The 27,642-nt window shown below is 35.4% G+C and overlaps 1 protein-coding gene across 4 annotated transcripts; it reads right to left on the bottom strand.

The window, feature by feature from the left end:
* Nucleotides 1–133: 133 nt before the first annotated feature.
* Nucleotides 134–26,742, bottom strand: prom1b (prominin 1 b). 4 transcript variants are annotated; one of them, XM_056736987.1, is made up of 27 exons: nucleotides 26,115–26,742; nucleotides 19,641–19,702; nucleotides 19,365–19,391; nucleotides 19,078–19,283; nucleotides 14,123–14,243; nucleotides 13,957–14,020; nucleotides 13,769–13,858; nucleotides 12,321–12,538; nucleotides 11,837–11,911; nucleotides 11,689–11,752; nucleotides 10,284–10,443; nucleotides 9,994–10,146; nucleotides 9,762–9,885; nucleotides 9,103–9,206; nucleotides 8,272–8,356; nucleotides 8,014–8,160; nucleotides 7,623–7,694; nucleotides 5,747–5,839; nucleotides 5,277–5,330; nucleotides 4,776–4,856; nucleotides 4,456–4,524; nucleotides 4,269–4,358; nucleotides 3,962–4,077; nucleotides 3,437–3,508; nucleotides 2,288–2,415; nucleotides 1,739–1,766; nucleotides 134–1,652 (listed from the first exon to the last, which is right to left on the bottom strand). In XM_056736987.1, the coding sequence occupies exons 1-25, from the start codon at nucleotides 26,410–26,412 to the stop codon at nucleotides 2,346–2,348; spliced, it is 2,715 nt and encodes a 904-aa protein (XP_056592965.1). In that variant the 5' UTR covers nucleotides 26,413–26,742; the 3' UTR covers nucleotides 134–1,652; nucleotides 1,739–1,766; nucleotides 2,288–2,345. The 4 variants fall into 4 exon arrangements, with proteins under 4 accessions (XP_056592965.1, XP_056592974.1, XP_056592982.1 ...); XM_056736996.1 differs by having other exon boundaries at nucleotides 10,284–10,440; XM_056737004.1 differs by lacking the exon at nucleotides 3,437–3,508.
* Nucleotides 26,743–27,642: the final 900 nt, after the last annotated feature.

Here is a 27,642-nt window from a genome sequence, read left to right as displayed (position 1 = left end):
TTTAGAGAAAAAGTGTTGCAGTCTAAGGAACGCTTCAGAAATATGAATCTGATCCTTCTGAAAATGGTATTCACGTGGAGCCAGTTACTGCATCTGTGCCTTTAACTTGCCTTTGACAAAGAGCACCACAAAATACCATGAGCTGAGTTTTTATTATATCTTTCACATTGATTCCATCTTCCAATCTCATGTAAACTAGTGTCACAAAGTAAAATGTGAAACATATGGTACAAGTGTTTAGAGCCTCGTAATGAGTGACAACAAGACCCTGGAGAACTATATCAATGCAAAACACACATGAATATAAAATGACACACAGCATGGGAAGTGCATTTACATTTCCATCACAAATGAGAAGTGTGACACTTTATGACCACTGTGTATTTGACAAAATCTAACACAGCCAAATATTTTCTTGTATTGATGTGGACAAAGAAAGAAATAATTAAATACAGTAAGACACTCAAAAGACAAGAAACAAAAACTTTGCTTAACATTAACTCCAATCTATTATAAGAATTTGGTTTTAGTGGTATAGTGTTTAATTGTTGTTCAGTGTATGTGCTCAACTGGCATAGCACTGCATTAGCAGTGCAAAGGGTTTTGTGGGGTTGTATCATCCTGTTCTTGTGTTATAATGGTACTTACATTACAAACATTTAAGATAAACCAGTATTTTAGGACTTTGGCTTTAGATCAAGTTCTACAGAAATCTGAAGGAGCAATTCACTGAACAGCTTAAAAAGCAGCAAACAGCGCCGAAATAGTACTGCATCTTGAATTTTAAAATAGGCTGTCATCTTTCAGTTTTCATTTTCCAAGCAAACTAGATCATTGCAGATTTTCTTATTTTTGTTTCTTATTTTCTTATATTTACACAACTTCATATTTGCTCGATGCAGCCTGCAAATAAAGGCAGTTTGCAGCCTTACCTCGTGTTATTTGCCTAATTCTTACAGTGATTCAGGTGTTAAACTGGCACAGAGAATGTGCATATAAACACCTTTATCGGGTGCAATTCATTCTTAGTGAATTCCCCTTTCAGACTTTTTTACTGCATTTAACATACATAGAAATCTTACTAGGAAATTAAGAATTAAATAATGGATTCACTGAACAACAAAATGTAAAAAAGTAAAATTGTTCACCAAATTTTCAACAAAGTACTTTCTACATTAAATATTTCTTTGTTATCTGCTTTGACAGTCTTTTTACTTAGATAAACACAATAGTATTGTTTGATTCACATTTAGTCATTTAGCAGTTTCAGAATCATTTTGGTTTGACTCCAAGAATGAAAACTAACTATACAATAGAACAGTGCATAGACCAACAAAACAGGCCTTACTTTCTCCTTTTACATCATGTTAAAGAGCAATAAAAAATCTAAAAAATTCTAGCAGTACCCACAATTATTGCTAAGAGACATGTTATAGAAAACATTAACAAAAAATATATAAAACTTTCAAAAGCTTTTTGAAAGTGTACAAAAAGATCACCATGTAAAGTTTCCATGTACAATAAATTCTAGTCACATATTCTTAAAATTCTTCACTTAAGGAATGAGTAAGTTTTATTGTAAGAAACTGAAATAATTCTAATTTCAGTTTCTGTGTTTTCCCTTTTCTCCTTTTGTCTTCTTTTTCCTCAACCTTGGAATATAAAACAGAATTAAGACTTTGTGCACTGAGCGCAGTTACAAGCTTGATATTTGACTTGAGACATGTGAATTTCTTACCTCTCTTTAGTTCCAGTTCTCTGTACCACTGTAGAGGAAAAACAATGAAACATCACTATTGCTGAATTGGGAAATGACAAAGGTGAGGCGAAGTTAATAAAATGATCAAAGGCTGAGTTGTTTTAGTTAGTCATGCAATATGTTGAAGAACACTTGAAAGATTACATGACAAAACAAAGGACTTCAATGAAACCAGAGGAAACTTCCATGAACAACAATAGAATGTGAATCATGCAGATGGCTGAAATGCTGCTATCATTGTGTAAAAGTGAATTTGTGATGAGAACTATGCATGGCAAATGAAAGAAGAAGAAAAAGCAAAGGTATAACAGGTTAATGTTGTAATGGTTATGGTTCATGTGACAACATGTAAAGAAATTTCATTTGAAGACGGTTCAGATGTCATGGGCAGAAGAAGAGGAACATGTAAAACAAGAGGAACGATGTAACTGATGTGAAAACCACTCATGAGAGGAGATGAATACACAGCTAATGCAGAAAGATGAATGGTGGGCGAACGGCCGAGAGATCTGTTGAAGGATTTTGTACCTGTAAGATGTGTGTGACATCTGTATATCGCATGTGAAAATGTATAATTGAATATGTGTCACCAGTCAGGCTGTCTTGGGGGGGCAGAGGCGTGGGAATACCACCTCATTGTGTCATAGGATGGATAGCTGAAACACATCCAGGTTCATGTGAATGAAACTGTTGAGTGGAAACTCTCATGCAATGGACAAGAACTATACTCAGTGGGTAAAGATTCATGCTAATGAAAAAGAACATACTGTGGTCATATTAAATCATAAAGTTCTTACAGACATCAGCAATCTATACAGATCAACAGGCAACGATAAACAATCAAACATTCAGGCTGGTTCCAAAAATTCACGTAATGGCTAATAAACTATATTATACCGATATTACAGATCTTAACAATTGTGTCGGTTAAAAATGTATAAAAATAAAGCCAACCCCTTTCAGGGTTTTTATACTAAAAGGAGTTAGATCGAAAATGCATAGCAGTCCAGTTAATTTTACCATGGTATAGATGATAGTTTTAGCATGGCTTCAAAAGTTTCCTATTGGGCTACTGATACGTCATATGTTTTTCAAAGTTATTTTATGATACTATCATTACAGTAACAAAATAATGAATGAAGTAATTTTGCATATTAGCCATTACATTGTGATTCGACCGGTATTGTTGATATAAGTACAGTGTTGGGTGTAACTAGTTACTAAGTAATTAGTTACTGTTATTTAGGTACTTTTACTAAGTAAAGTAAGGGATTACTCTTATTTTTCAGTAATTTAATTAAAGTTACTTCTGATGTACTTGAACTAAATACAGTGTAATATATTAAATTGTGGAAATGACATCAAAATTATGATTCTGAATTTAGGCTTTAATTTTTAAGCCATTTCATGTCTATCCCTGAATCAATTCAAGGTTCAATTAGTAATAAGTAATTTCAAAACTTTTTGGAGAGAGTATTATGTACAGTAATCTAATTACACTATTGAATATGTAATTAGTAACTAGTAATTAATTACTTTTTTCAGAGTAACTTACCCAACACTGTATATGTGATACATAGAAATAAAATATCCCACATGCAATTGACAGTAAAAAAAAATTATCTCACAATGTTGATGTACAGTAAGCATGCACGAGAGGCCGGGGATATACTCTACCTGCTCATCACGGGGTTGTTTATGCCATATAGGGGATCATTATGATAATCACTGACAATAATATCCACACTACTGTAAACAAAACAGTGAATATGAATGAAAAGATTATGTGTTTGTGACAGAAACAGGAGCATGAGAGTGAATGAGTTATGATTACAGTCAAATAATTGATTAAAAAAATATGAATATGCAGAACTCCTCAGCAAAAATTGTTTAGGATGCAATGACAAGAAGAAATCATAAAAGAAAGATGGAATACAGGGATGGAAAGACAAGGAGATGTCATTGGTGATCAGAAAGTGAAGTGTCAAGTAACCTGAACTGAAATAATGTGAAAATGTGAAATAGAATCAGAAGTCCAGGATATAAGAAATGTAACACGGCTCTTGAAGGTACGGTACGAAGAGACAGTGTACTGAACAGTGAACGTTACCTTGCTGTTTAAATCAAGCTATTTACAAGACCACACGTAACAGGCAGAGTAAGAATGATTAGCTTAAATTGATAAAGTATGTGTTCACTCACTCATCAAAGACGTCTTCAGTGTCCATCCTGCGGTAAAATTTGGCGAGTTTTACACAAAAAATGATGCTGGGAATGAGAAACAGACAACATCCTCCCAGACCAAACCAGAATGTGTTCTGAAACACATAAGCAGAGAAAAATTCATAATTATAAATGTCCATTCAAAAATAATATCTCTAACTTTATAATAGCAAATAAAAACAATGTCTTGACGTGATCATCTCTGTGTTAAATGGATTGGCCTGGTTTGCAAGGACATTCTGTGCATACCATCATATCTCCATCTGCCAAACATACAAACCCTTACCACTGAGTCAACAATGAAGCTGCATGCTACAATCTCCAGCGAGTCCACCATGTTTGCGATGGGTTTGCATTGCGCCACTTCCATCTCCAGCTGCACATGCAGAGACACATCAACACACTACAGCTTCAGCATGCATGTTCTATGACTTTTATTTTAGTATATTACCAAATACAGACATCATACTCACAGAGTGCCTGACCCAATCCGTGTATTGTGTAAAATAGCCCACAATGTTCTTTATGAATTTATTAGTCTCCTGTGATAGGTGAGACGAAAAAGGTGTTCTCAACTTTACATACCAGACATGTGTATATATTCATGTTATATTACATTTTGCTAATAACAGAGCCATTAAAATAGGGATGCACCGATTCCATTTTTTAAAGACAATCGTGCATTTTATGAGTACAAGTACGAGTACATGAGCGTTGTCTCGGGCCCGATACCGATACTGGTATTGGTGCATCCCTATAATTAAATTGTAAGTCTTAATGATTTGTACAGTACCTGTCGGACCACATGTGAGGCATTGTTGGAGATGAGATATTCTGCTGCCTCAATGGCACTCAGTACATTTGTCACTTTAGTCTAGAGAAAATAAAACAATTAAGAAATATGCAGGTATGTGTGAATGTGTATATTCAAATATTTATAACACAGTGACCTCCAAAAATGTATGGATACAAATCCATGAATATTGAATAAATGTCACCGCATACGTTTAAAAAATAATAATTTGGGGAATTTATTATTACTTTCCATTTTTATTTAAACACATTTATCTTTTAAAAGCTTTTGAGAATATATAATAAAATATAATTATATTTCCTTTATATCTAAAATGTATTTTTTGAATAAATGCAACTAAGTTCGATTTTTTTTAAACGCTTTGAATCATATTCATTTAAATGATTAATTGAATCATTAATGTTTTCTTTTGATTATTCATTATGTAATTTTTGCACTTTTTATAGTACAATATTAATAGAGTGTGTTTACTGGACTTACAGGCAGTTCTCTGGATGATGTCTGAAGCAGTCTGATGCTCCGACTTAGAGTGCTCTACAAAAAAAAGCACATATGGTAAATATTGTATATCCACCATACAACCTGTCCCATCCATCAGTGGCGGTCACAAACTAACACAGCCGCACAGTAACACGCAACACAAACAGCACAAACACAGTGACACAATAAGATTAAATACACTTAAACATTGTAACATGCAAAAACAAACATTTAAAGAACTACTGTATTAATGTTACTCGACATTTACTAAAACACAGCAGAGAAGTACAGTATATGAATGGCAATTTTGGGCTGTCACGTCATTTACAGGTAAACTGAACTATTTGCTTACCCTTGCTTTCACAAATTTCTTTGGTCCCATTAAAAAAAATAAAGACATGGATTGATGGGAGAGTAAGGAAAAACTGAGATGAAAGATAGTAGTGTGCGTGTGGTTGAGTTTGTTTTACCATGGCCTGCTCCATTGGCACCACTTGTTCTTTGTGGATCTGTTTGATGCTGCTGGCATGACCCTTTAATGCATTCTCAAGAGCCCCTCGTGGCTAAAATTAAGGAAATATTATGATTAATAATCTTGAGGAACTGCAGGATTAACATGTTTTAGACTAACAAACTGTGCTGAAATATTCTAAAATAAGCTTAGTCACATTCCCATACGGACACACATCACTCTGTTTCCTGTAAATGTATGTTTTACTCATGAATGCATTGCTTGTGTCCCTTCACACTGGAAAAGAGACCACCAAAAATGTTCTGGGCTGCGTTTCCCCGAAAACTTCTTAACGCTACGTCGTTCTTAAATTATACCTTAATCTGTACCTCATCGTTAATATGTGTTTCCCGCAACCTTCCGTGAGTCATACTTTGTAAGGTTGATCTGGACCGCTCTTAGCTATACCTTATTACCTTTGATAGTTCATACCGCAATGAAAAAAGGCTTTTTTACATCGCAGTTTAATTCCATTCCATTTTCTACCGCTTTATCCGAACTACCTCGGGTCACGGGGAGCCTGTGCCTATCTCAGGAGTCATCGGGCATCAAGGCAGGATACACCCTGGATGGAGTGCCAACCCATCGCAGGGCACACACACTCATATAAAATGTAATATAATAATTTAATATAAAATTCTATTTAGTATTAAATTGACATTTTTACTTTAACTTAGTTTTAATTTTACAAATAAAATACTCAGGTTTAATACACTCAGTGTAGGCTATAGAAGTGTTTTCATGAATTGACATACACTGATGGTTTACACGTTTTTAATTACAGCCTATTATTCCAAGTCACATCAGCTGGCAAACCATTTGACAGGAAAGGCATAGTTTATATAAAGGGATCAAACTCGACGGAGCTACCCCCTCGGCCCCGAAAATCAGCTGCTGCATGGTGGCTCTTCATTTTTATGCCGTGGGGAATTTTCGGGAGGTATTTGGGGATGAATATGGGCTTGCCACCGGTTACATACATATGCCTTTCGCCAAGCACGACGTGATTGAGGCACATCAAGGCTTCCATGCCATTGCGGGTGTCCCGCGAGTGATTGGAATTCTGCATGGGACTCTTATACCTATACACAAATGAGTGATTTACGCCAATAATGTGAATCAACACAGATCGTGGAGAACATTAACACATGATGACATTAAAATAACCCTTTTGAAAACAAGCGAAGCCAAACAGCCAGTTAATGTAGCAGGTAAACACAGAAAACGTATGAACCTGATGGTGCGGGATCAGACACTTGCAAAATTATAAATACATACATACACACACACATATTTCTTTCTTTTTTAAACTATATCAGTGAGCCCCGATAAATGCAATTTCTTAAGCATTTCTTTATAATAAACATTTCTTAATACTTTACCCCATCCATAACGCAAGGTAGAGTGTACAAGCGATTCTCGAGGCATTGATATCATCAACCTATTCAGCACCTCCGCCATGGACAGCACCTGCTATCATCGCACTTCAGAAGGTTTATCTTAAGTAACCTCAAAAGGTATAGTTCGGGGAACACGCCAAGAAAAGGTATTGAGTTAAGATGTACCTTTAGAGTCTTCGTATCATACTAAGAGACAGCGTTTTCCGGAAACGCAGCCTTGATTACTGACCTCTCTCTGTGTTAACTGATGTAAAGCATGCTTGAATTTTTATGCAAAATAAATAAGAATTTAATATAGAATATTCTATAATCAAAAAATATTATAATACATATAATAAATAATAATCGTTTTTTGAACCGATTGGAACTTTATGAATTTAAAGGTGGTAGATCTCATACTTACACCCTGTGCAGTTTCATTTGCATTAGACTCACCAGTAGGTCTGCTTGAGCCTCAAGTTCATTGGCATAAGACAGGAGATCCACGACTGTTGTTGCTTTATTAACCTGCCAAACAACCCACATCTTTAAAGAAACTGTTCTCCAAAACTGAATATTTGGTCATCCTTTATTCACTCTTCAGCCATTACTATCCTTTGTGGAAGACAACATAACTTTATCTCATGGCATCATGACACAACATAATTAACCAAAGTCTTTTCTGACGTTCAAAACTACTGGACTCCATTGATAATGGTTGTATGGATTAAAGCATTCCTTAAACATCTTTTACACAAAAGACAAGAAATCGTAATACAGTTTTCATTTTTGGCCATCCTATCGCTTTAGGTTTGCTACATCATTGTGACAATGTTGTATGTGGTACCTCTGTTAAATAAGCCTGATAGTTGATTTCCCCGATGCCTGTGTTGGCAAAGCCGATGATGTTATCTTTGCCCTCCTGGTCCAGGAGAACTATTCCTTGGAGATCCACATTTACACTGTTAAATATTTTAGCCAGTTCCTGGTTATACTGTTGAGAAATGACAATTACAGTCACATTACTGCGAAGGTCAGGCTCACACAACGTGAAAGGTGTAAAAAAAATGTTTTTTATCGGTAATTTAAATAAATGATAACACACCACTGTGACATTGAGAAACCTGTTAAAGTTGAAATTCGTCTCCAGTTGTAGTGCTGAATATAAACCATAATTCTCATGACAATCTCTATGAGAAATTGAGAGAGAGAACAGTTAATCTCCTAATAAAAGAAAATTACAGTACATGTAATTTAAAGAAGTAACACTTGTTTAAAGGGATAGTAAAACCAAAAATGTTAAATTCTGTCGTGAATTACTCTTCCTCAAGTTATGTATATATTTGTTCTGTTAAAAACAAAAAAAAAATGTTTTATGAACTTAAGCTGCTGAGATTTTTGGGGCACCATTGACTACCATACAGTAGCCTATTAAAAAACTATTATTGCAGTTTTTGCAGTTCTGTTAAACACAAAAGATGATATTTTGGAGAAGTTTCACCTTTGACTATCCTTTTTTGACTTCACCAGAAATCTCAGTTGCTAACATTCTTATAAATATCTTTCAAAGATACAAAGACATTTATACGGGTTTGGAACAACTTGAGGGTAAGTAAATGATGACAGAATTTTCCTTACTGGGGGGGAAGTCCCGGCACTTCCTATAGGTCAAATGGTAGCAAAAATGTTGTGGGTTTGATTCCAAGTGAATACTCATATGCGTTTTTTTATCTTGAATGTAAGTTAACTTTGGAAAAAAGTGCATCGAAAATGTAATTAATCTTTGCATATACACATATAGCTTGTTACATGGGGCTGTTGAATATTGCTAAGTTTATTACAACAGACTCAACCTTATTCACACATAAAACACTTGCAATTTTAACATTTTGTCTTCACAAATGTATTAACACACACACATGCTGTATATATTTACCTGTATATACTACCAAGGGTGAGCTCGATGTTTGGATTTTGAAACAGCATGCCAGGAACAAAGTTCTTTTTGGCAGGATGGACCAAATACGGTGTATCTATGATCTGTAAAGCATCAAATTATTTGATCAAATCCAGTTCATCAACACAAAATATTGATATAAAACGTTTACAGATTGTCATAGCAATAAAAATAATTTTTAATGAACATCATGTATTCATATAAAAAAGTATACAGATTGCCATAGCACAGTTTATATCAACATTAGTATGACACAACATTTAAGTCATACTGAAGAACCAAAATTTAGAGTCATTCATGTGCAAGACACTAGTCAAAGACGGGACTTGTGATGTATGTAAGCTAATGTTTGTGAGTGAGAGTGAATGTATGTTTAATGATTTGAATCAAACAGATTTTTATTTAACCCTTCCAAGTATCCAACACTTGCAAACACGTTGTCTCTTGAGTTTAACAAATAGGAAGGCTACAGTGTTTTGTGACTTATGTAAGATATTGTGACTTCTATTTTCTCTCAAAACTGAATTATTGAGAGTTATTAAATACATTAATTCTTGATAATTTACGTATAATTGTAAATCTGTTGTCTGCATGTATCTACTATCATCTCTATCATCTGTCATCAAGCTAGTCTATACCTTAAACAGCTGACTGTTAGCCAGTGGCTCACACACAAGCTTCTCAACGTTTCCTCCGACAACAAATGTAGTGAGTACAACTCCCATGAGCCCCCAGGAGAAGATGAAGCTGAAGCCAACAGAACTGACCACCAACAGCAAAGAAAAGAGAAATGTAAACAGCCGTAAGGAGTTTGACCACAATTATAACATACTGTAGAATATCATTTTGTGACGTTGTTTAATAACTCACGCCATCAGCAGATTTCCTCCGGTGTTGGACAGACAGCCACGTGTGGTTGGCGTAGCGTTTTTATCGTAGCCACTTGATCCACACAACAGCCCCAGGAAATTGAAGGCCAAGATCAGAACAACCATACAGCAAATCACAACACACCCAATCCACCTATAGACAGAGACATGAACATATGGAGCAAAAATGAAAGTGTGCTTTGCATGTGACTAAGATCATTTATATATAAAACCAAATAACAGCCTGTACAGTAAACTTCTATATTGTTGGAGTTTACAATGATCATGCACCTGTAGAAGTCTATCTGCTCGATCTGGGGGAAAAAGGCTTCAATGTTCTTCTGGCTGTCCGTCAGGAACTTGGTGAAGTTCTCAAGTGCTGGTTCCACAGGAAACATCTTTGTGAAGCCAATGATCTCTACACCTGATTTATCCAGCAGCCCTTTAGCTACTTTAATAGAGAGAGACAAATTAGATCAAGTCAATTTTGTATAGATAGTTAGCAAAATCCATCAAAATATTTAAAATCTGCGTAAAATTGTTTTTGTAAGATAACAGTTTCAATTCCCAGGGAATGGAGAGGTGTAAAGTAATTCAGAAATTTACTCTCAAGGATCTTTGTAAAAATTTTACTTCCATAAATTATATAGCACAGCAAAAAAAAAATGCTTCAAAAGGTTATTTAATGATAGAACCCTTTGGTTCCATAAAGAACCTTAAATATTTATAGAATCTTTCTGTTTTACAGAAGGGTCTTTGTGGCGACAAAAAATTAGAAAAAAGTTAGAAAAAGATGCCATCGTTGTGAAGAACCTTTTAAGCACCTTTATTTTAAAGAATGTACAGTATATAATACTTTTTACTCAACTACATTTGAAAAATATATGTACATTTTTACATTTAAAAAAGTGCATTAAAAGTTTTTTCTCAAGTATTTTACTCAAAAGTAGATTTTAAATGTAGCCAACTTCAGAATTCAAATAAAAAAACACAATGTATTTTATGAAATGTAGTGTCTAGTGTAATATATGCTTTAAAATGTAGTGAAGTAACATTTTCCCTGACTCTGATAAAGATAAACGTCCTTTTGTAAAAACACTCAAGTACTTTACACCTATAGTATTTATAGTACATAAATACTTTAGTACATATTGAATGGTTTAATGTTAATGTGTTAAGGGGACACAGTTCTTAACTGACACTTACTGGGAAGTGCTGGATTTGTTTAAAGATGGACAGGTTCCCGCATGCATAGAAAAATGAAATAATACACAGCATAAAACGTTTAGTGGTTAGAGTAAGAAAACATGAAATAATGTCAGTAAGAAAACGTGACATAATACAACAAACAGAAAAAGAAAATAAATGAATTGAAATGATCCAAAAGGAAAAAGATCAAATAATAAAAAAGTTTGATCATAAGGCTTCAGGAAAAAATTGCCAAAAAAGCTTTGACAGTTTCTTTCTTTTCCAAATAGTAGACAAAAGTTTTAGTTTCTTAGATCATTAAACCGTTAGCATAGCACAACCATATAACTATAAGCATGTTAACGTCAAACTCTGTTAGTGAAACTTTATTAGCACGTAGAGTCGTAGTGTAAGAAACAAAGAACGAGGTTCTACAATGGTTAAAATGCTGTCTATGTTTTGGAACAGAGCTAGGTAGATGCGGACAGACAAAGACCCTTCCACTCACCTAACACAATTCCTTTTGTCTGTTCCTTGACTAACCTTGGTGTGTCATTAAAGGAAGAATAGCCCTAAAGAGATAAATAAGAGCGGGTGGTGAAAATCGAACACATTATATTATGGTTGGCTTTCAGAGGGTTGCAGATCCATCTGACCTTCTGTATAATATTGCTGAGGTCTGTTTTAAGAACAGCATCCAGATTGCCCAACTGGGCCTCAACATCAGGCAACTGTAAAACAAAACACAGGAGTCACAGATGACCAACAAACTGTTTCAAATTCCTCACGTTTCAGGTTCATAAAGAGTGTAATTTCTCACAAGTGGCTGATTGGCTAAATCTTTTATTAAATTAGAAATATAAACAAGCAGTGGCCAGTCGTTGAAGACTGAAGCACTTCCTATTTCAGTTTTTTAACATTACACAAACTTTAGGACAAAATAAAAGCAACAGAACATATGAACTGAATCAAAATGTAAAATTAAAATCTTTAAAAATGATCAGATTAAATAAACAAATCAAAATTCAATCTGAAACAGGAAGTGCTGCTGGACCGGTGTTGTTTTTGTCTTCTAAAATGGTCCATAGTGACAGTTGGTGACTCTAGAGATACAAGTATGCATAGGTGAATAGGCGTTACCCCATGAAAGTTTGCGCTGAGAGCGAGCTGGTCGAGAGTTCCACGGATGGTGTTGCAAGTGTGTGATACGTCTCCGTTGGAACAGGCCGGGTCATTGAGTGTGTTTGAGAGAGAAGCACGTTCAGACTGGAGAGAGTTCTGGAGTTTGTCCGTCCCTTCCTGCAGGGTCTCCAGTGACGTTGTCACACTCTCCAGAGCTTCTTTAGTCTCCCGCATGGCTGTACGCAGACACATTCATTACTACACATGCAGATGATACACTAATAGACTTGTGATCTGTTGGGGACATTTACTGGAAACATAAAACTGATCACAGAACAGCCATTTCAACCTCTGAACCACATCTCTTGTATTTTCTTTCTTGTTCTTCTTTTTCTCTATTCTCTGTTGTACTACCCTAATCCTTAACCTTTTGTTTGGTTTCATCGATAAAATTATTTACAAAATTCTGTAGGGCTGTTTGATTACAGAATATATATGGAGTCAATTACAATTTCTAGTTCTGGAATCATTGATTCCTTGCTGTTGTTTTTTCGATTTCCTTTCAATTCCCTGTTTTACTGCACAGTTTTATTTATTATTCAAAATTAGCACATTTTATAATGCAAAGAAAATAAATCTCTTGTATAAACCTCTGCTCTTCTAGGATCCGAGGAGACTGGGGCTTGTACCCAAAATATGCTTTGGCAGGTTAAACCACAGGCTCTCTTTCTATCATAAAGAAATTCAGTGGTAAAATATAAAAATTCACACACACACAACAGAGTCAATACACAACAAACCACAAGACTGTTTATATCAAAAAAATATAAAATAACATACTGCAAAAATTCATTCTCATTATTCACATTTTCACTGTTCAAATTTTCCTTAAGATATTAACTAAATGTAAAAAAAAAGCATAAAACCTTTTTATTTGATTTATATTTTAAACAAAAAAAATCTAGTAGCAAAAGAACAATTAACTTAATTATCACTATATTTTCTGAAAACAGACCTTAATACTTTGCACAATTTTGTTTATCTTTTTCAGGGGTGTGTATGTTTTTTTGAAAAACCTGAAATTATTACGAAAATGATTTTGTGCAGTACAACAGCACTTACAACAAGCACAATGTCTATCCTCACTGAACACATGAATGAAATCACTGCCTTTTACCTTTAATAGCACCCTCCACTTTAACTTTTTGCCACAATAACAAGCCACAAAAACAAAGACCAGCAAATGATATCACTATAATATCAGTGTCAGTGTGTATGTTGAAATACGTATATGGACATGCACAAGATCAAAAGAGACAGAGAAAACATGAAGGAAGGAATAAAAGTAGTATGAAATTACATTGCTTAATTGTTCTGCATAAAAGAGGTTTGATTTGCAGGAACAATACAATATAATATCCATAAACCCACAGAAAAGTTGGTTTTGTATGGTAACATTTTTGTACCTCCTGTCATGCGAAGAGCGTTGTCTAAAGCCGGTACCACTTCTCTTTCCAGCTGGTAATGAACACGTCCACCAAGCAGAGTTCCGATATCTAATAAACCATATTGGAAATAAATGATTTAATAAATCTCAAACATTACTTTAGTAAAATCATAGATAAAACTAAAAGAGGAAATACAAAATACTCACTGTCTAAGTCTGATAACACTTTGTTTTTGGCTGTTGTGTATTGCGCAGCAAGATAGTCTATTTGCTATAAAATATAGACAAAATAACTCAAACACAGATTTGTTTCTAAGTGTATAACAGTAAATAAACTGTAGCATAACTGCATCTCCGTCCTAATATGGCTTACAACTGGTGTGTAGTTGGCAAATGATTTCAGGTCTCTTATGTTGGTGCTGACAAAACGTCTGGTGCTTTTAATCTGAGAAGTGATGTTCTGGTTGGCTGTGTAGGCAACTGCCACTCCCGCTCTGTAAAACAAAACAACACACAAATTGGTGGCTATGCCCTGCCATATAACACACCTGAGATGTGCAGTGATAACAGACGACCACTATATGGTGCTGTGGTCATGCTGCAGCACAGATTTCATAACAGCTGATCTCAGAGCAGCAAAGTTTTTTATTGACTCTGAAGAATACAATCACAATATGGTAGTGCAAAATCAAATGATTTTTTTAAGACAGAGTACAGACAGAAAAACAAAAAAACAGTAGGGTCTTCTAACGATAAAATTTAACAAAAAATAAATAACTACTTTCTTTTTTCGATTTTTTAGAAAACTGAGATATGGGATAAACTCTTTTTTCTCAAGCGTCAAAGCATGGGTTTGGGTTTGGCTTAGTGTTTCCCCTGCTGGTCAATAACTGTAACTACATCATCGAGAACAGGGCTCTTCAACAACTTTTCTTTGAGGGCCAAATTCCAAAAGCATATTTCAAAATGCATTTATTTTTATGCAGTTTTTTGTTGCTATTACTTAGGCTATAGGTCATTTTATTAAAACATGCACACAAATATTGCAGCCAGTATTTTTGCCTTTTCGTGAAATTTTATTAAAAAGGACGTTGTCTTTTAAGTTGTATTTTATTTTCCTTTATGTGTTAGTTCACCCTTAATGAAATTGCTGTTAATTTGCTCAAACCCCCATCCCCCAGTCAATCCAAGATGTGGGTGGCATTGTTTTTCCAAGAACACAACAACAAAAGTTTTTTAACACAAAAGTAGGCTTATCCCTGGCCCTTGTGACAATAAATTAGTGTCTTATAAATCGAATCAATTGATCTGTGCAAGAAACTGAACGCTATTATCTCATCTTCGGGTGAAATCTAATTCCATTCATGTGAAGAGGTGGGTAGAGTAGCCAAAATCTTTACTCAAGTAAAAATACAAGTAACTAGAGAAATTGTTACTCAAGTAAAAGTAAAAGTCACTAAGAGTACCCACCTATTATTCATAAACCTAATATTAAAGCCAAAATTTTAATATTTACCGGTATAATATTACCAGTACATATTCCTTTATTTTACGAACATTTCCTGTAATTTAAAGCTGTGCAAAAGTAAAATACAGGTAAAACAACTGTAAAAAATGTATATGGAAATATTATTTCATATTGTGTCCTATTTATACGGATTTGTTTTAGAGTGTGGGGATTAAAAATGAAAATGTTGCACAACAAATAACAACTGTAGCCATTTGCTTCTCTTGTATGGACACAAAAAAAATGCAAGTGTATATCACCGTTGTTCAGTTACCAACATTCTTCAAATGCATTCTTCTTTTGTTTTCTGCAGATGAAAGTAAATCATACAGGTTTGAAATGACAAGAGGGTGAGGAAATGATGAAGGAAGTGTCATTTTTGGGTGAACTATCCCTTTAAAGACCTCCTTGAAAAAAGCAAAGCAAAGTTATGAAGTTTCCCTCAGAAATAAAACAGTGACAAACTCAATAAAACTGTTGAACTAACTAATGATCTTATCAATTATGAGATGTCTCCAGTCCCCTTAATACACAAAACAGGTCTAATGAATAGTGGACCCCCCCCACACACACAGACACACACACACACACACAGTTACACTGCAGATACATATTAAATCTGTGGGATCTGATTACTGATTATTGAAAGACAAACCTCTATTCCCTTTCCTTCACTCTCTCATTGCCCCTCTTTCTCTGTCCTTCTTTATCTCTCACTTTTAATAAAGGGGAAATGTGATTCAACAAAGGAAGCCATAGAGAGAAGAAAAGAAAAGAGTGAAGAAACAGCAGATTTGCACAGTCATGTTCTTTGCTTCCAGTCCTCATCCTGAACAATTACTGCGAACCTCTCGTTGAAAGTCTATCAAGACACACTCAAACACACTCACTCACTGTACAGTCTATGGCTCACAAACGTCCATTGTGACCTAGGAAACTGCTGTCAGCACTGTCACAGAAAGAAAAAACAGAAAGAGAAAGAGAGGGAGAAAAAGAGGGGGATGGAGTCTAGAAATAAAGAGGGGACTTTCTCTCTGGACAGACTCAGGGCTATCAGTGTCACATGTGTTGAATGTGTCTGTGTGTTTGTCATTCTAGACAACCACAGGTGCCCACCAGTCTCCGGCAATGTCGCAAACTGACTAACAAACCTATGAATTGATAATGGCTCTTATTTTTTATCTATTATCTCCTTTTTTTCTAAAACTTAAATAACAGCTACAGAAACGACAAAAATGAAATGTATAATGATAGCAGTATACATATATAACATTTATAATTGTAAACACCCAAATTTGCTATTCACTCACCGGTGTTTCCCATTCAGTAATTAGACTATGGCGGCCGACCATAGTTTAATTTGTTCCGCCATAGTTTCAAAACAATGCTGCCACATTATCAACACTGACCGCCATGAATAGATTTTTCATTATTCCCATACTTTATTTTATTTAACTTAATTCATTGTAGAGTTGTGTCTGTTGCGTGCAGCGCCTGTCTCTAACATGACATTGAACAAATTAAAAGGTGACGGTGTTTTCAATATGCGTTCCTCCGTTTACTTCCCTTTCCACGTAAATATCAACAGTCATACATGTTATTGACAGAGAAGACGGCTGATCGAGTTTATATGACAACGAATGGTAAGCAGAGTTTTCCACACATTAAATTGGTATGTTTTGAAGTGGGAGGAGCCAAATGTATAAAATCTTGGAGGTCGTAGTTGTTTGACATGTGATTTTGGGCCTGTTGTTGGTATAGCCAAAGTTGTTCATTTAAAATCCAATTGTAAATATTGTAAAAAAAATGTGTCTTGATATTTTAGGATTCTATTTGCCTGCACTATTTGAAGCTCACCTTTGCACCCAAATAAACACCAATGAAACTTTGATTCCCTGTCACTAGGTTTGCCCTCAACCTCTGTAATGGTATATCCTAACAACTGCATTAGTTGTGTTAAAATACAACATGATGTGATCGGAGAGTTGAAGAGAAGCAGATTTCAAGTGCCAAATCTTGGCCAAATGCAAACACGAGTCACAACATGATGATGTCACAAAATTATGCTAATTAGTGTGTGATTTATCAGCGCCATGGTCGTTTAAAATCCTGTGGGAAACCCTGCTCACAGTCTTGCTTTCACTCAAAGCCAGCAGCTAGCAGTTAGCTTCCGGTGTGTTCATGTACGGAATTAAAGTGTTAGAAGCGCTTTTGTGTTACACAAAAATATCTGTAAATGTTTGATCAGCACAAATATATAATGACAATCAGTTTTATTGAAAAACTTGGAACACATAGTAACTGGCCTGGACTAGGCTAGATTATTGGAGTCTGGGTTTACTATCCTGAAGAGAGAGAGCATTATTAGAGGTTCAGTTGAGATTCAGAGGCCCTCACCTCAAGTCTATTTCTAGATCAAATTAATCTAATGAACAAGTGAACTAATGAACTGGAATCACTGTTCACATTTTCACGCAAATTAGCCGCCCTCAACACACACACACACACACACACACACCTACACACACACACACACTATTGATGCAACTTCGAATCCGAATTCGCGCTTTTCCATTTTCCCCTTAAATACTTGATCAGATTGTACAGGCATTCATTTTCAACAAAATGAAGAAAATGTTTAATAATAAAGGTGTGGTCCCAAATTTCCCTAAATATCAACTCTTTTGTTATTGCATTATGTATAAAAATACTTTATTTATGGCTCTATCAAAATGGAATGGTGTTTAAATTTGGACTTTGAATGAACCAGGTGGAATGGATGAAGCTAAAAGGTGGAATGGGGTTTCATTTGTTAGGCATTCCTCAAGTGTAATGGATTTGAGTGATGGTGCTCTGAAAGTGAACAACATACGTGCTAAATTCTAGACAGTGAGTGGATCCAATGGAGTGGCTCAGAGATTACGTATTTTTGTATAAACCCCTGAAGCGAGTGAGCATTTTAAGATTTCCGGGTCCATCCGTTTTTCAAATGGTTTTTTGGTAAATCACAACAAACCTCCAAATATTTTCACGTTTTAATCCATGACATAAAACACACAAGTTATAACCGGCTTGTGATTTTTTAAACCGTTATTGTGTCTTTAAAACGGCGGTTGCAAACAAGTTGTTAAAAGTAACTACTTCCTTTGGTGGAGACATTAGACATCATGGCGCTTATAAATCTCACAAATACTGCAACATGGGCACAAATGTCTAAAATCATTGTTGGGGATTCATTCACGGAGAAATTACCTACCAGGGAACACGTTTTTAATCATGTTGTTTTAATCATGTTGTCGGGGGCTTGATGGTGGTGACGATGACATCGAGCAACCATGGTGTAGTCTGTTTATAGCATCTTTTAAGCTTTTAACTTCTGGCGATTGTATTAAGGCTTTGAAAATAGCTGTTGATCTGTAAAGATTATATTGATTAACAAATGTTCATGATGTTTACATGTTTTGTCTGTTCCATATCTTACTTTTTGCAATCTTCCAAAAGTCTAGAAGGAAAAATGCATAGGGTTTTGGTCGAGGGAACCAGCGCGGTGCTTACTTCCATGTTAGCCTACAAACATGTCATCTCTGAGCCAATCAATATCATTGGTCTTAAAAAGTGGGTGGGTCCTCCTGTTCCACTCCCACACAATGGTCCGGGCGCCCATGCATAAACTTTATACTTATCCCTTTAATCTTATTGGTTGATTGGAATGCTGTCCAACGGCGAATAAATAAATGGTGACCCAAGAATAAAATCAGGAAGGTAAAATCAGGAAACAATGGCCTAGTTGTACACACTTCACAAAAGTGAGAAAGACTCACGCGAGGAAGATGGAGGTAGCTATGAGTGTGACCATGTAGAAGCCACGCTGACAGTCTGCGTTCTTCTTATGTCTTTGATGCATTTCACCACCACAGTTCTCACAGCAGCGGCACACACAGAGACACAGCCCCACCATTGGCATCAACATCACAAACAACAGCCCCACTACTGTCAGGACTATAAAGCCAATCTCGTAGTAGATCGACTGAAGAGAAGCAGAGAAAAAATGAAATAAAAACTAGGAAACTGAAAGACACCATATAGATATTTTGATGGATGCAATTACCTGTAGTAATAATACAACATTCTCTGGCTGCTTTGCCATAGTTGAAGAGACATCATTAAAGAGGATAAAATAAAGAAAAAAAACTGACTTTAGATCATCTTATCACATATATAATCTCTGTCATTACAACATTACAATATTGCCATTACAGATACGCAGACTACACTGTACACAGGTTCTACACTGTCAAAACACAAAATTGAAGGACCTGCAAATATAACATCACTCCATATCAAATTAAAACACATGCACAGACACAGAAATACACACACACACCTTCTTTAAGTCCTCCAGTTTGAGTCCTCCCTTGTTCTGCTGCATAACGTTAACAATGAGATCTGTAACAACAAATTCAGCAGATTAATGTTTGTGACAGAATTGTTTTGGTTGCTTTTGGGGTTTGGTTGGAATCTTTAAGAACAAATCAGATGTTTGATTGGTTCAGGTAAGTGTCACGATCCTGCACTCTTGTTCATGGTTTCCAGTCTTGTGTCAGGATCGTGACAGTACCCACGTGTTTAGTGTGGAGAGAGTCTTGGTATTGTTTGTTTTGATGTGCCATGTGCTCTCTCCTGTCTCGTCTTTGTCCCCGCCCTCTCATTTCCTCTTTAATGCTTATGTTATGGTTAAACACCCTACACCTGTTCCCCTACTGATTTTCTCCCCTCATTTTTCTGTCTTGTGCCGGTTCATTTTGCTTTATGCCATTGTAAAAGACATTGCTTGACATTTGCTTTGTGTTTAAAGTCACCACCTCTGTCTGCGCCTGGGTTCGTCGCTGTCTGTGAATCATGAGAGGTAAGAACATGGTAATGGTCTGGGTATATTATTTCCATAGAATTTTTTTAATGGTGCAACTGGTGAAATTAAATTAGAATAAAGAATTTTAACATTTAGGATCAATTGTTTGGTTAAATGTGATGGAACGTGAAAGTATCTCTTAATGAATGTATGTACATTTGGAACCAATTACATGTCGTCTTTTGAAAACCCAAAATTAAAGGGTAGTTTTCCTAAAAATAACAATGCTGTCATCATTTGTGACGTTGGACCACAAAACCAGTGTTAAGTAGCATGGTAACATTTTTACATTGTATGGGTCAAAATTATCGCTTTTTCTATTATGCATAAAATCATTTGGATATTAAGTAAAAATCATTTTTCCCTATTTTGTAAATTTCCCATCGTAAATATATAAAAACTTTATTTTTGTGAGTGGATGGAGCAAAATCACAAACAAGAATGCCCGGAAACACACCTACAAACTTCACTCGCTCTTACCCGCTATTTGAGAATATCCCCCTCAAGTTTGGTATTTATGTAAAGCTTAGAATTTTCACTTACGGGTTCATCTCGACCATGCCATTACAGCAGTAAGCCAATAGAGAGTCTTCAAACAAACATGTTTCTTCTTAGAAACAGCCTGCTACATCGCCTGTGATTGATAACTTCAAAGACTCAATATTTCAATATTTCGAACTCAGATTCCAGAGTTTTAAACAGTTGTATTTTCCAGATATTGCCCTATCCTAGATAGGATTGATGCTCCTAAAATCTCAGTTGCTAGCATTCTTCCAAATATCTTTCTATATGTATCAAACAAAGAAATGTATTTATCAGGTTGTTCAATAAAACAAAAAGTTATTTTGTGTAGAATTACATTTATACATATGCATTTAAATTGAATCCATATGACTTAGTCTTTGATAACTTATACAATCATTTATGGGAGAGGGTAAGTGGTTTAAAAGCTTTAAGTAACTTACTGAGTCACCCTAATTCTTCTGGCACAGTCACATGCATCAAACACCTCTTACCTCATTTGAACTGATCACATGTATGTGTATAGAAGAATCTAGTAGCCCACACACAGTATATTAAAAATTCATTACTGGTATTATCAAAATTGAATATCAGTAATGTCAAATAGCACAGGAATCTCCACAGAATTATTTTGAGATCACCAAGGTGGCAAAGTTGTGTCTGTGGATTAGGTATTGTTCCAATGAATAGTATAGTACAACAGCACTGACAGAAAACGGCTTCAAAGCACACTTAATAAAGCTAAATTAAAATGTGTGGGTTTGTTTTAGGGTTAGGTGATGATTTAAAAAACAAATATTATTAGTATAAACAAAGTGTAGAGGTCAAAGAAAAGTCCCCCTAAAATAGTAAAGCAAAGGTTTAAGAGTGAATGACTCAATGAGAAAAGACTCTTAACTTAGTCCCTGTGGTGTCACATTTAGCAAATCAGTCATAGAGTAGTGTTAAAGGGGCTCTGCTATCTTTCAATCACACATTTAACTTTTAATTTGTAGTCATTAAAGAGATTCAATATCACTCTTCTTTTGTGAACAACTAAACTTCACATGCTTTAAGAATTTATTCATTTATTAATTTAGCAGGTGCTTTTCTCAAAAGCAAAACTACCCGTATTGCATGTAAAGGCATAAATGATCTAAATATCGATATTGTCAAAATCGTAACGTTGTAAACAACCAATATTTTTTGGTATTGTGCATAAAGCTGCTGTCTTGCATCAGGACCAATTTACCAAACAATTGCATTGTGGTCACATGACCATCAGATTGTGCCTGATGAAGACCTAATGGTTGAAATATTGATTAATAAATGTTTCATAAAACTGTAATCGCAGAGAAGAGACATTACTCTTTTTAATATCTTATTTCATTTTTTGCACTGCACGTGAGTCCAGTTAAAGTTTGGGATGTGAACACTTTTTGTATTTTTAATTCTTGATTCAATCCCAAAATATTTTGCATCACATTTATATCTGTATGAACATAAAACAGGTGTTAATGGCTTTTCTGTAAGTGATCATGGTCTGGTTTTATCATCAGTGACACAGACATCATTATTTTTGCTCTTCATGCATGTGTGTAAATAAATAATCTTTCTCTTCAGTGCTTGAATCAACACTCCTTTTCAACAAATCCTTTTCCCCCTCAATTTTGCAAATCGGATAATTGTGAATATATTTGCATATAGTGTATTATATTACCAAATTGTAGAAAGCATAGCAAATAAAATATTTTTACTGATGCTCAAATATACAAAAACAGAATAATCATTTTAAGACATGCAAACTTTTTGTCTGAGATGTAAATTAATTTTAGTGTTGATTTCTGTAAATGCAAATTACACTACATAACAGCCTGCTGTTAAAATGACAAATTCACATTTGTATAACCCTGACTGTACAGAGCAGAGCAGTCATTTTAGCAACTGAATTCTTTATTTGAACTGTTCATTAAAGGAATATGTTGTAAGAAATGAGAAATCGAGCCTTCCCTTTGATGTACATGATCTTTGGAATGCGTATTGTTGCCCTTGTGTTATACTTACTGCATTATTGTTTGCCATATTTGCAAATGAAAATATTAGATAGATTAGATGTTTAGATTCAACTTTATTGTCATTACACAGGGCAACGAAATGTAGTTTTGCCTAACCAGAAGTGCAATAGCAGCAAGTGCAGGTAAATGTAATAAATCCATAGATCTATTCTGAAAAAAATATCAGTTTTCTATATGATAGTCTTTTATCTGTAATGCAAAATACAGCCCAAAATACACTTATACACACTAATAATATAAACAAACCTTTGAGCCCAAAACACCTTTACATGGACAGATAAGTTTAATTACTGTTACAGTACTAAATTTAGCAATTAACACACTTTGCAGGAAGATCAACAGAATAACATCACAGTATAATTCAGTGACAAAAGTGCCATAGACAAAACACTATAATAGATTAATGATAATGTGGAAAATCATTGTTTTCATAGGATCAGAAGTGTAGAGACCAAAACAGATGACAAATGTTTGTATGTCATACAAAGCAAATCGGGCTGTGTAAACAACAGTGAACTGAACTTATGTAATGTGACCACATTTTGTTTTAATGTGGGTAACCTGAGATCTGAATAAAAATAATAATAGACAGGTGTTCAACAAAAGTGAAAGAAATGACGTGTGTTATTTTTAAATTGTACAATTCAGGCAGAAAAAGATGAGTGTACATTTCCCCAGGGATATCTCAAAGGTATAACGGCCTTATTAAAACTCTAGAATACCTAAACAAAAGATTGTTTCAATGTCACTTGCCTCACACTACATTTTAATATTCTTGTATACATAATATACATCGTTGAAGGCCAGCCAATCAGATTGCAGATCTAGCCTACTGTTGAAATATTTTCTATAATATAATTTGTTGAAATGTATGCAACATGTACATGTTTGCTGGCAAAAAATTCTGGATGAATGTGCGTTTATCTGTGAGAAAGTAAGAAAGATATGTGGAGAGGGTATCACTGGTTAAAAGTGGCATATGGTTAATCCTATTACAGGGGTCTTTCTGTTAGCCACTTAAGTGGTCTCTCTCTAATGCTTTCTTTCCTCATTTCCCCCACTCTTTCACCAAAACTGCATGTCTCTCTGTTTTTAACCCCCCCCCCTTTTCTCTCTCACTTTCATATCTTTTCCTAACAGTATCTCCAAATACTTCAGAAATATATTTTGATTAACACCACTACCTCTGTGACACTACTATATGACATCTATATACAAAGATACATTAACTAACTCACTGAATAACAAAAATAACTTCAAAACCACACATATTTTTCATGTTTTTTCAAATCGCTCTTGCGGTACTTTGATGTCAATCGCCTGTCAGATCTTGCGGCGCCGCACCAAGTCGAACAAGCCTACTGACATCATAAGTGGGTCAAATGGGTGTTGCTGATCTCCCTGTCTTCAAATTACAGTGCATTTTTAATCCAGAGATCAGTGATATTAAATTTAATCTGCACTGGGACGCAGGGAGTCCCCTCAGATTAACCCACAGACCCAGACTGTGTATACAGCCATCCATTGTTTAATCTGTTTACTCGGCTCATCCCAGACAGATGTAATGCAGCCAGTCAGATTAACATCCATTATGTTCTTCTATCAGTTTATGAATTTTCACAATGCCTCCATCAATTCTTTCTGTTACACTGATGTAAAATAAATCATGTAAAACATGCTAAAGGGATTGCGTGTTTGGGTTGTACAAGTGCGGTTCAGTCATACAGTATCTGTTTATTTTTTAACGTTACATATACCTGTGGAGCATATGGCACCGAGATTATAAGATTACATGATTGGACAGGTGACTCATAGAGCAGATTGGCTAATTGGTCAGACAGCAGGGATTTAACACTGCAATCCTATTCTACTGTAAACACACACACACACGCACACACACACACACACACACACACACACTTACACAACACTAGTGGTTCTTTATCCTCAACATACTCACTGAAAAAAATCCCACCTGATAACAACCTAACCTTAGACAGTGATAAAAATAGGGTCCGGGGGCAGCCTTTCTACGTTAAATACGTTTATAGACTGTAGTGTATTTCTATACTAAAGTATATTGCACAAAAATCCAGCCTCTATACATTCTTTAATACCTCACTGTTTAAACTAAGCATGTCAATGTTATTACATCCAGAACATTTGAATTCAAATGAACTTTCGAGAACTCCCATTATCTTAAAGGGACAGTTTCCCCCAAAATTCAAATCCTATCATCATTTACTCACCAACGAGTTTTTCCTGTATAAATTATCTAGTCCGATGAACACAGAGAAAGACATTTGTAACCGAACAGTTCTCGGCCACCATTGACAACCATAGTAGGAAAAATGGTGATGGTGGTCAAAAGTGCCCCAGAACTGTTTGCTCTCTAATTTACATTCTTCAAAATATCTTCTTTTGTGTTCAACAGAACAAAGAAATATATAAAGAAATTTTCTTACTATGGTAGTCAATAGTGACCAAGAACTGTTTGGTTTCAAGCATTCTTCCAAATACCTTTCTCTGTGTTTATCAGAACAAAGACATTTATACAGATTTGGAACAACTCGAGGAAGACAGAATTTTCATTTTTGGGTGAACTGTTCCTTTAAGTCCCTATTTTATTTCAAAACAGCACAGCAATAAACATTACATGCAATGTTGTTGTCTTCTAATGTATGCCAATCATGCCGTTCTCATCAGCCCCAGGCTCAGAAAACATGACCTATAATCAAAAAATGTATCGCTTGGACTAAATAAAGAAGAATGTCATACACAGTGTTGGGTGTAACTAGTTACTAAGTTATTAGTTACTGTCATTAAATTAATTTCGCCTTGAAAAGTAAAGTAAGGAATTAATCATGTAACTAATCAAGGATCATATAGGATATAGAAAGTAATTAAATACGTTTTTGGAGAGAGTCATTTGTACAGTAATCTAATTACACTATTGAATATGTAATTAGTAACTAGTAATAAATTACCTTTTCAGAGTAACTTGCTCAACACTGAGATGACTTGAACTGAATAATGAGGAATAACGATAAGAATCCAATAAAAGCCCAAATATTTACTGAACTACTTTAATATTGTTTATGATATCATGAACCTGTTTGATAAAATGCCTTTTGCCAATTCTGTTATAAGGGGGCAAAGAGTGTCACCTTTAAAAGTTTCCCATTGATACATGTGTTATTTATTCCAGAGAATTGATGAGTTTAGGCTATTTTTCAAAAACATGGGCCTGTTACAAATAATATTTAGTGAGTACGTGACCTTTAACTCTTAAGACCGTTGCTGTTTGCATGTGATGTTGACGACACAAAGCGCAAGTTAAGAAAAGTTTTACGCACTCTCCAGTGCGTCTTACCTTTAGGAAAAGGGTTGGGTTGAACCACGTACAGAAACGCGTGGACCATGTGGAAAAGAACACCGATGGCACCCGGTTCATAATAGGCGTGCGTTTCGTACACCACCGACGGCACGAACCCAAAGTCCAACGTTTCCACGGGCGCTCTAAGCATCGCGGTGCGCGGAGAAGAATCCTGCCGCGGCTCGTGGGTCTCGCCACCCGTGGGACCCCAGGTCATGACCAGCACGATTCCTAGTCTCCACAACACGTCCATCAGTCCGCAACGGTCGATTTCGACTAACAGCGGGAGGAACATAAAGGGGGGGCGTTTAAGTGAATGGAATTTTTTTTTTTTTTAAATGCTTTATAGTCCTAGACATCAAAATTAAAATTGAGAAAAAAACTAAACTGGGGTCATGTGATAAAGAAAAATGGAAAAAATGAATAATTCCAGCTGATTCGTTTACTCCCGAGTTTCTTCTGATGGTCTCATGGTAAACATCCGACCTGGATTGCTTAGGATGAGTTTTGGATATTGTCCGACCGTGTTTCTCTGACCTGCGCCTCCCGCTGCGCGCTCACGGCAGATGCGATCTCTTCTGTCCATTGGCACGCACACTCCGTGAGCGCGCACTCGATAAGTCTGTAGAGGGAAATCAAATCCCTTAACCAGTAAGATAGTATGACTGGTTCTACAGAGTGAAAAATGTGCATGTGGATTATGTGTGATGAAGGTCTAGCACTAGCCAAAAGTGTAAACACATTTCTTAATTCTTCATTATAATAATTTCACACGTTATAGAATAACATTTCAAAACTAATAAATTAGAGTTTATGTAGCATCTAGGCCACAATGAGTGCACTGTAACTCACTTAGGGTAAAAGCAAATGTAAATATTTAAACCACCCTTTGAAAAATAAGCCATCCTTAGATGCTTAGATTTGCCTGTATCTCTGCTAACTGCATTTTCTAAGTTAACTTCATGGGGTGCATCCACGCTTTTGCATGAGTTTGCATGCATGTTGGTTGTTTTTCAACATATTATCCAATCAGGCCTTTTATAATAGTTGACACGTTTCTAATTCTTTTCAGCTACAGGTAGTTCCTGATATCTTGTAAATTTTGCCACATATTCACTCAATGTTGATAATGGTAACATCAGATCTCTGTGTGCCGTTTTGTTCAAACATTACTAGCAAAGAATTCTGTACACCTTCTTGGATTTATGATGTTTCGTTCATTTTTACCCCACAAAATCATTATCAATAGAATATTTATTGACTATTTTGTTATTAATCTTACCAAAAAATCAAAGATGAATTGTAATAAGTAATGCAGAGCTCATCTTTAGACCTTAATAAATATAGTGTCCCTTTCAGTACACAGTTAAAAAGTCAGTGGTGTGGGAAAGCTGCATCTCTGCACTTTGCCAAGACACTAGTCAAGTTGCTCTGTTCATTGAAATGTCCCATGGCTTCATTTGGAACAGCTGAAAAGGCTCTGTGTGGCTGTGTGTGTATGGACATGAATGCCAATAAAACAAGA

The sequence above is a fragment of the Triplophysa dalaica genome, chromosome 2 (genome assembly GCF_015846415.1).
Source record: "Triplophysa dalaica isolate WHDGS20190420 chromosome 2, ASM1584641v1, whole genome shotgun sequence".
In the NCBI taxonomy this organism is placed as follows: domain Eukaryota; kingdom Metazoa; phylum Chordata; class Actinopteri; order Cypriniformes; family Nemacheilidae; genus Triplophysa; species Triplophysa dalaica.
This window is presented reverse-complemented; position numbering and strand designations above follow the sequence as displayed.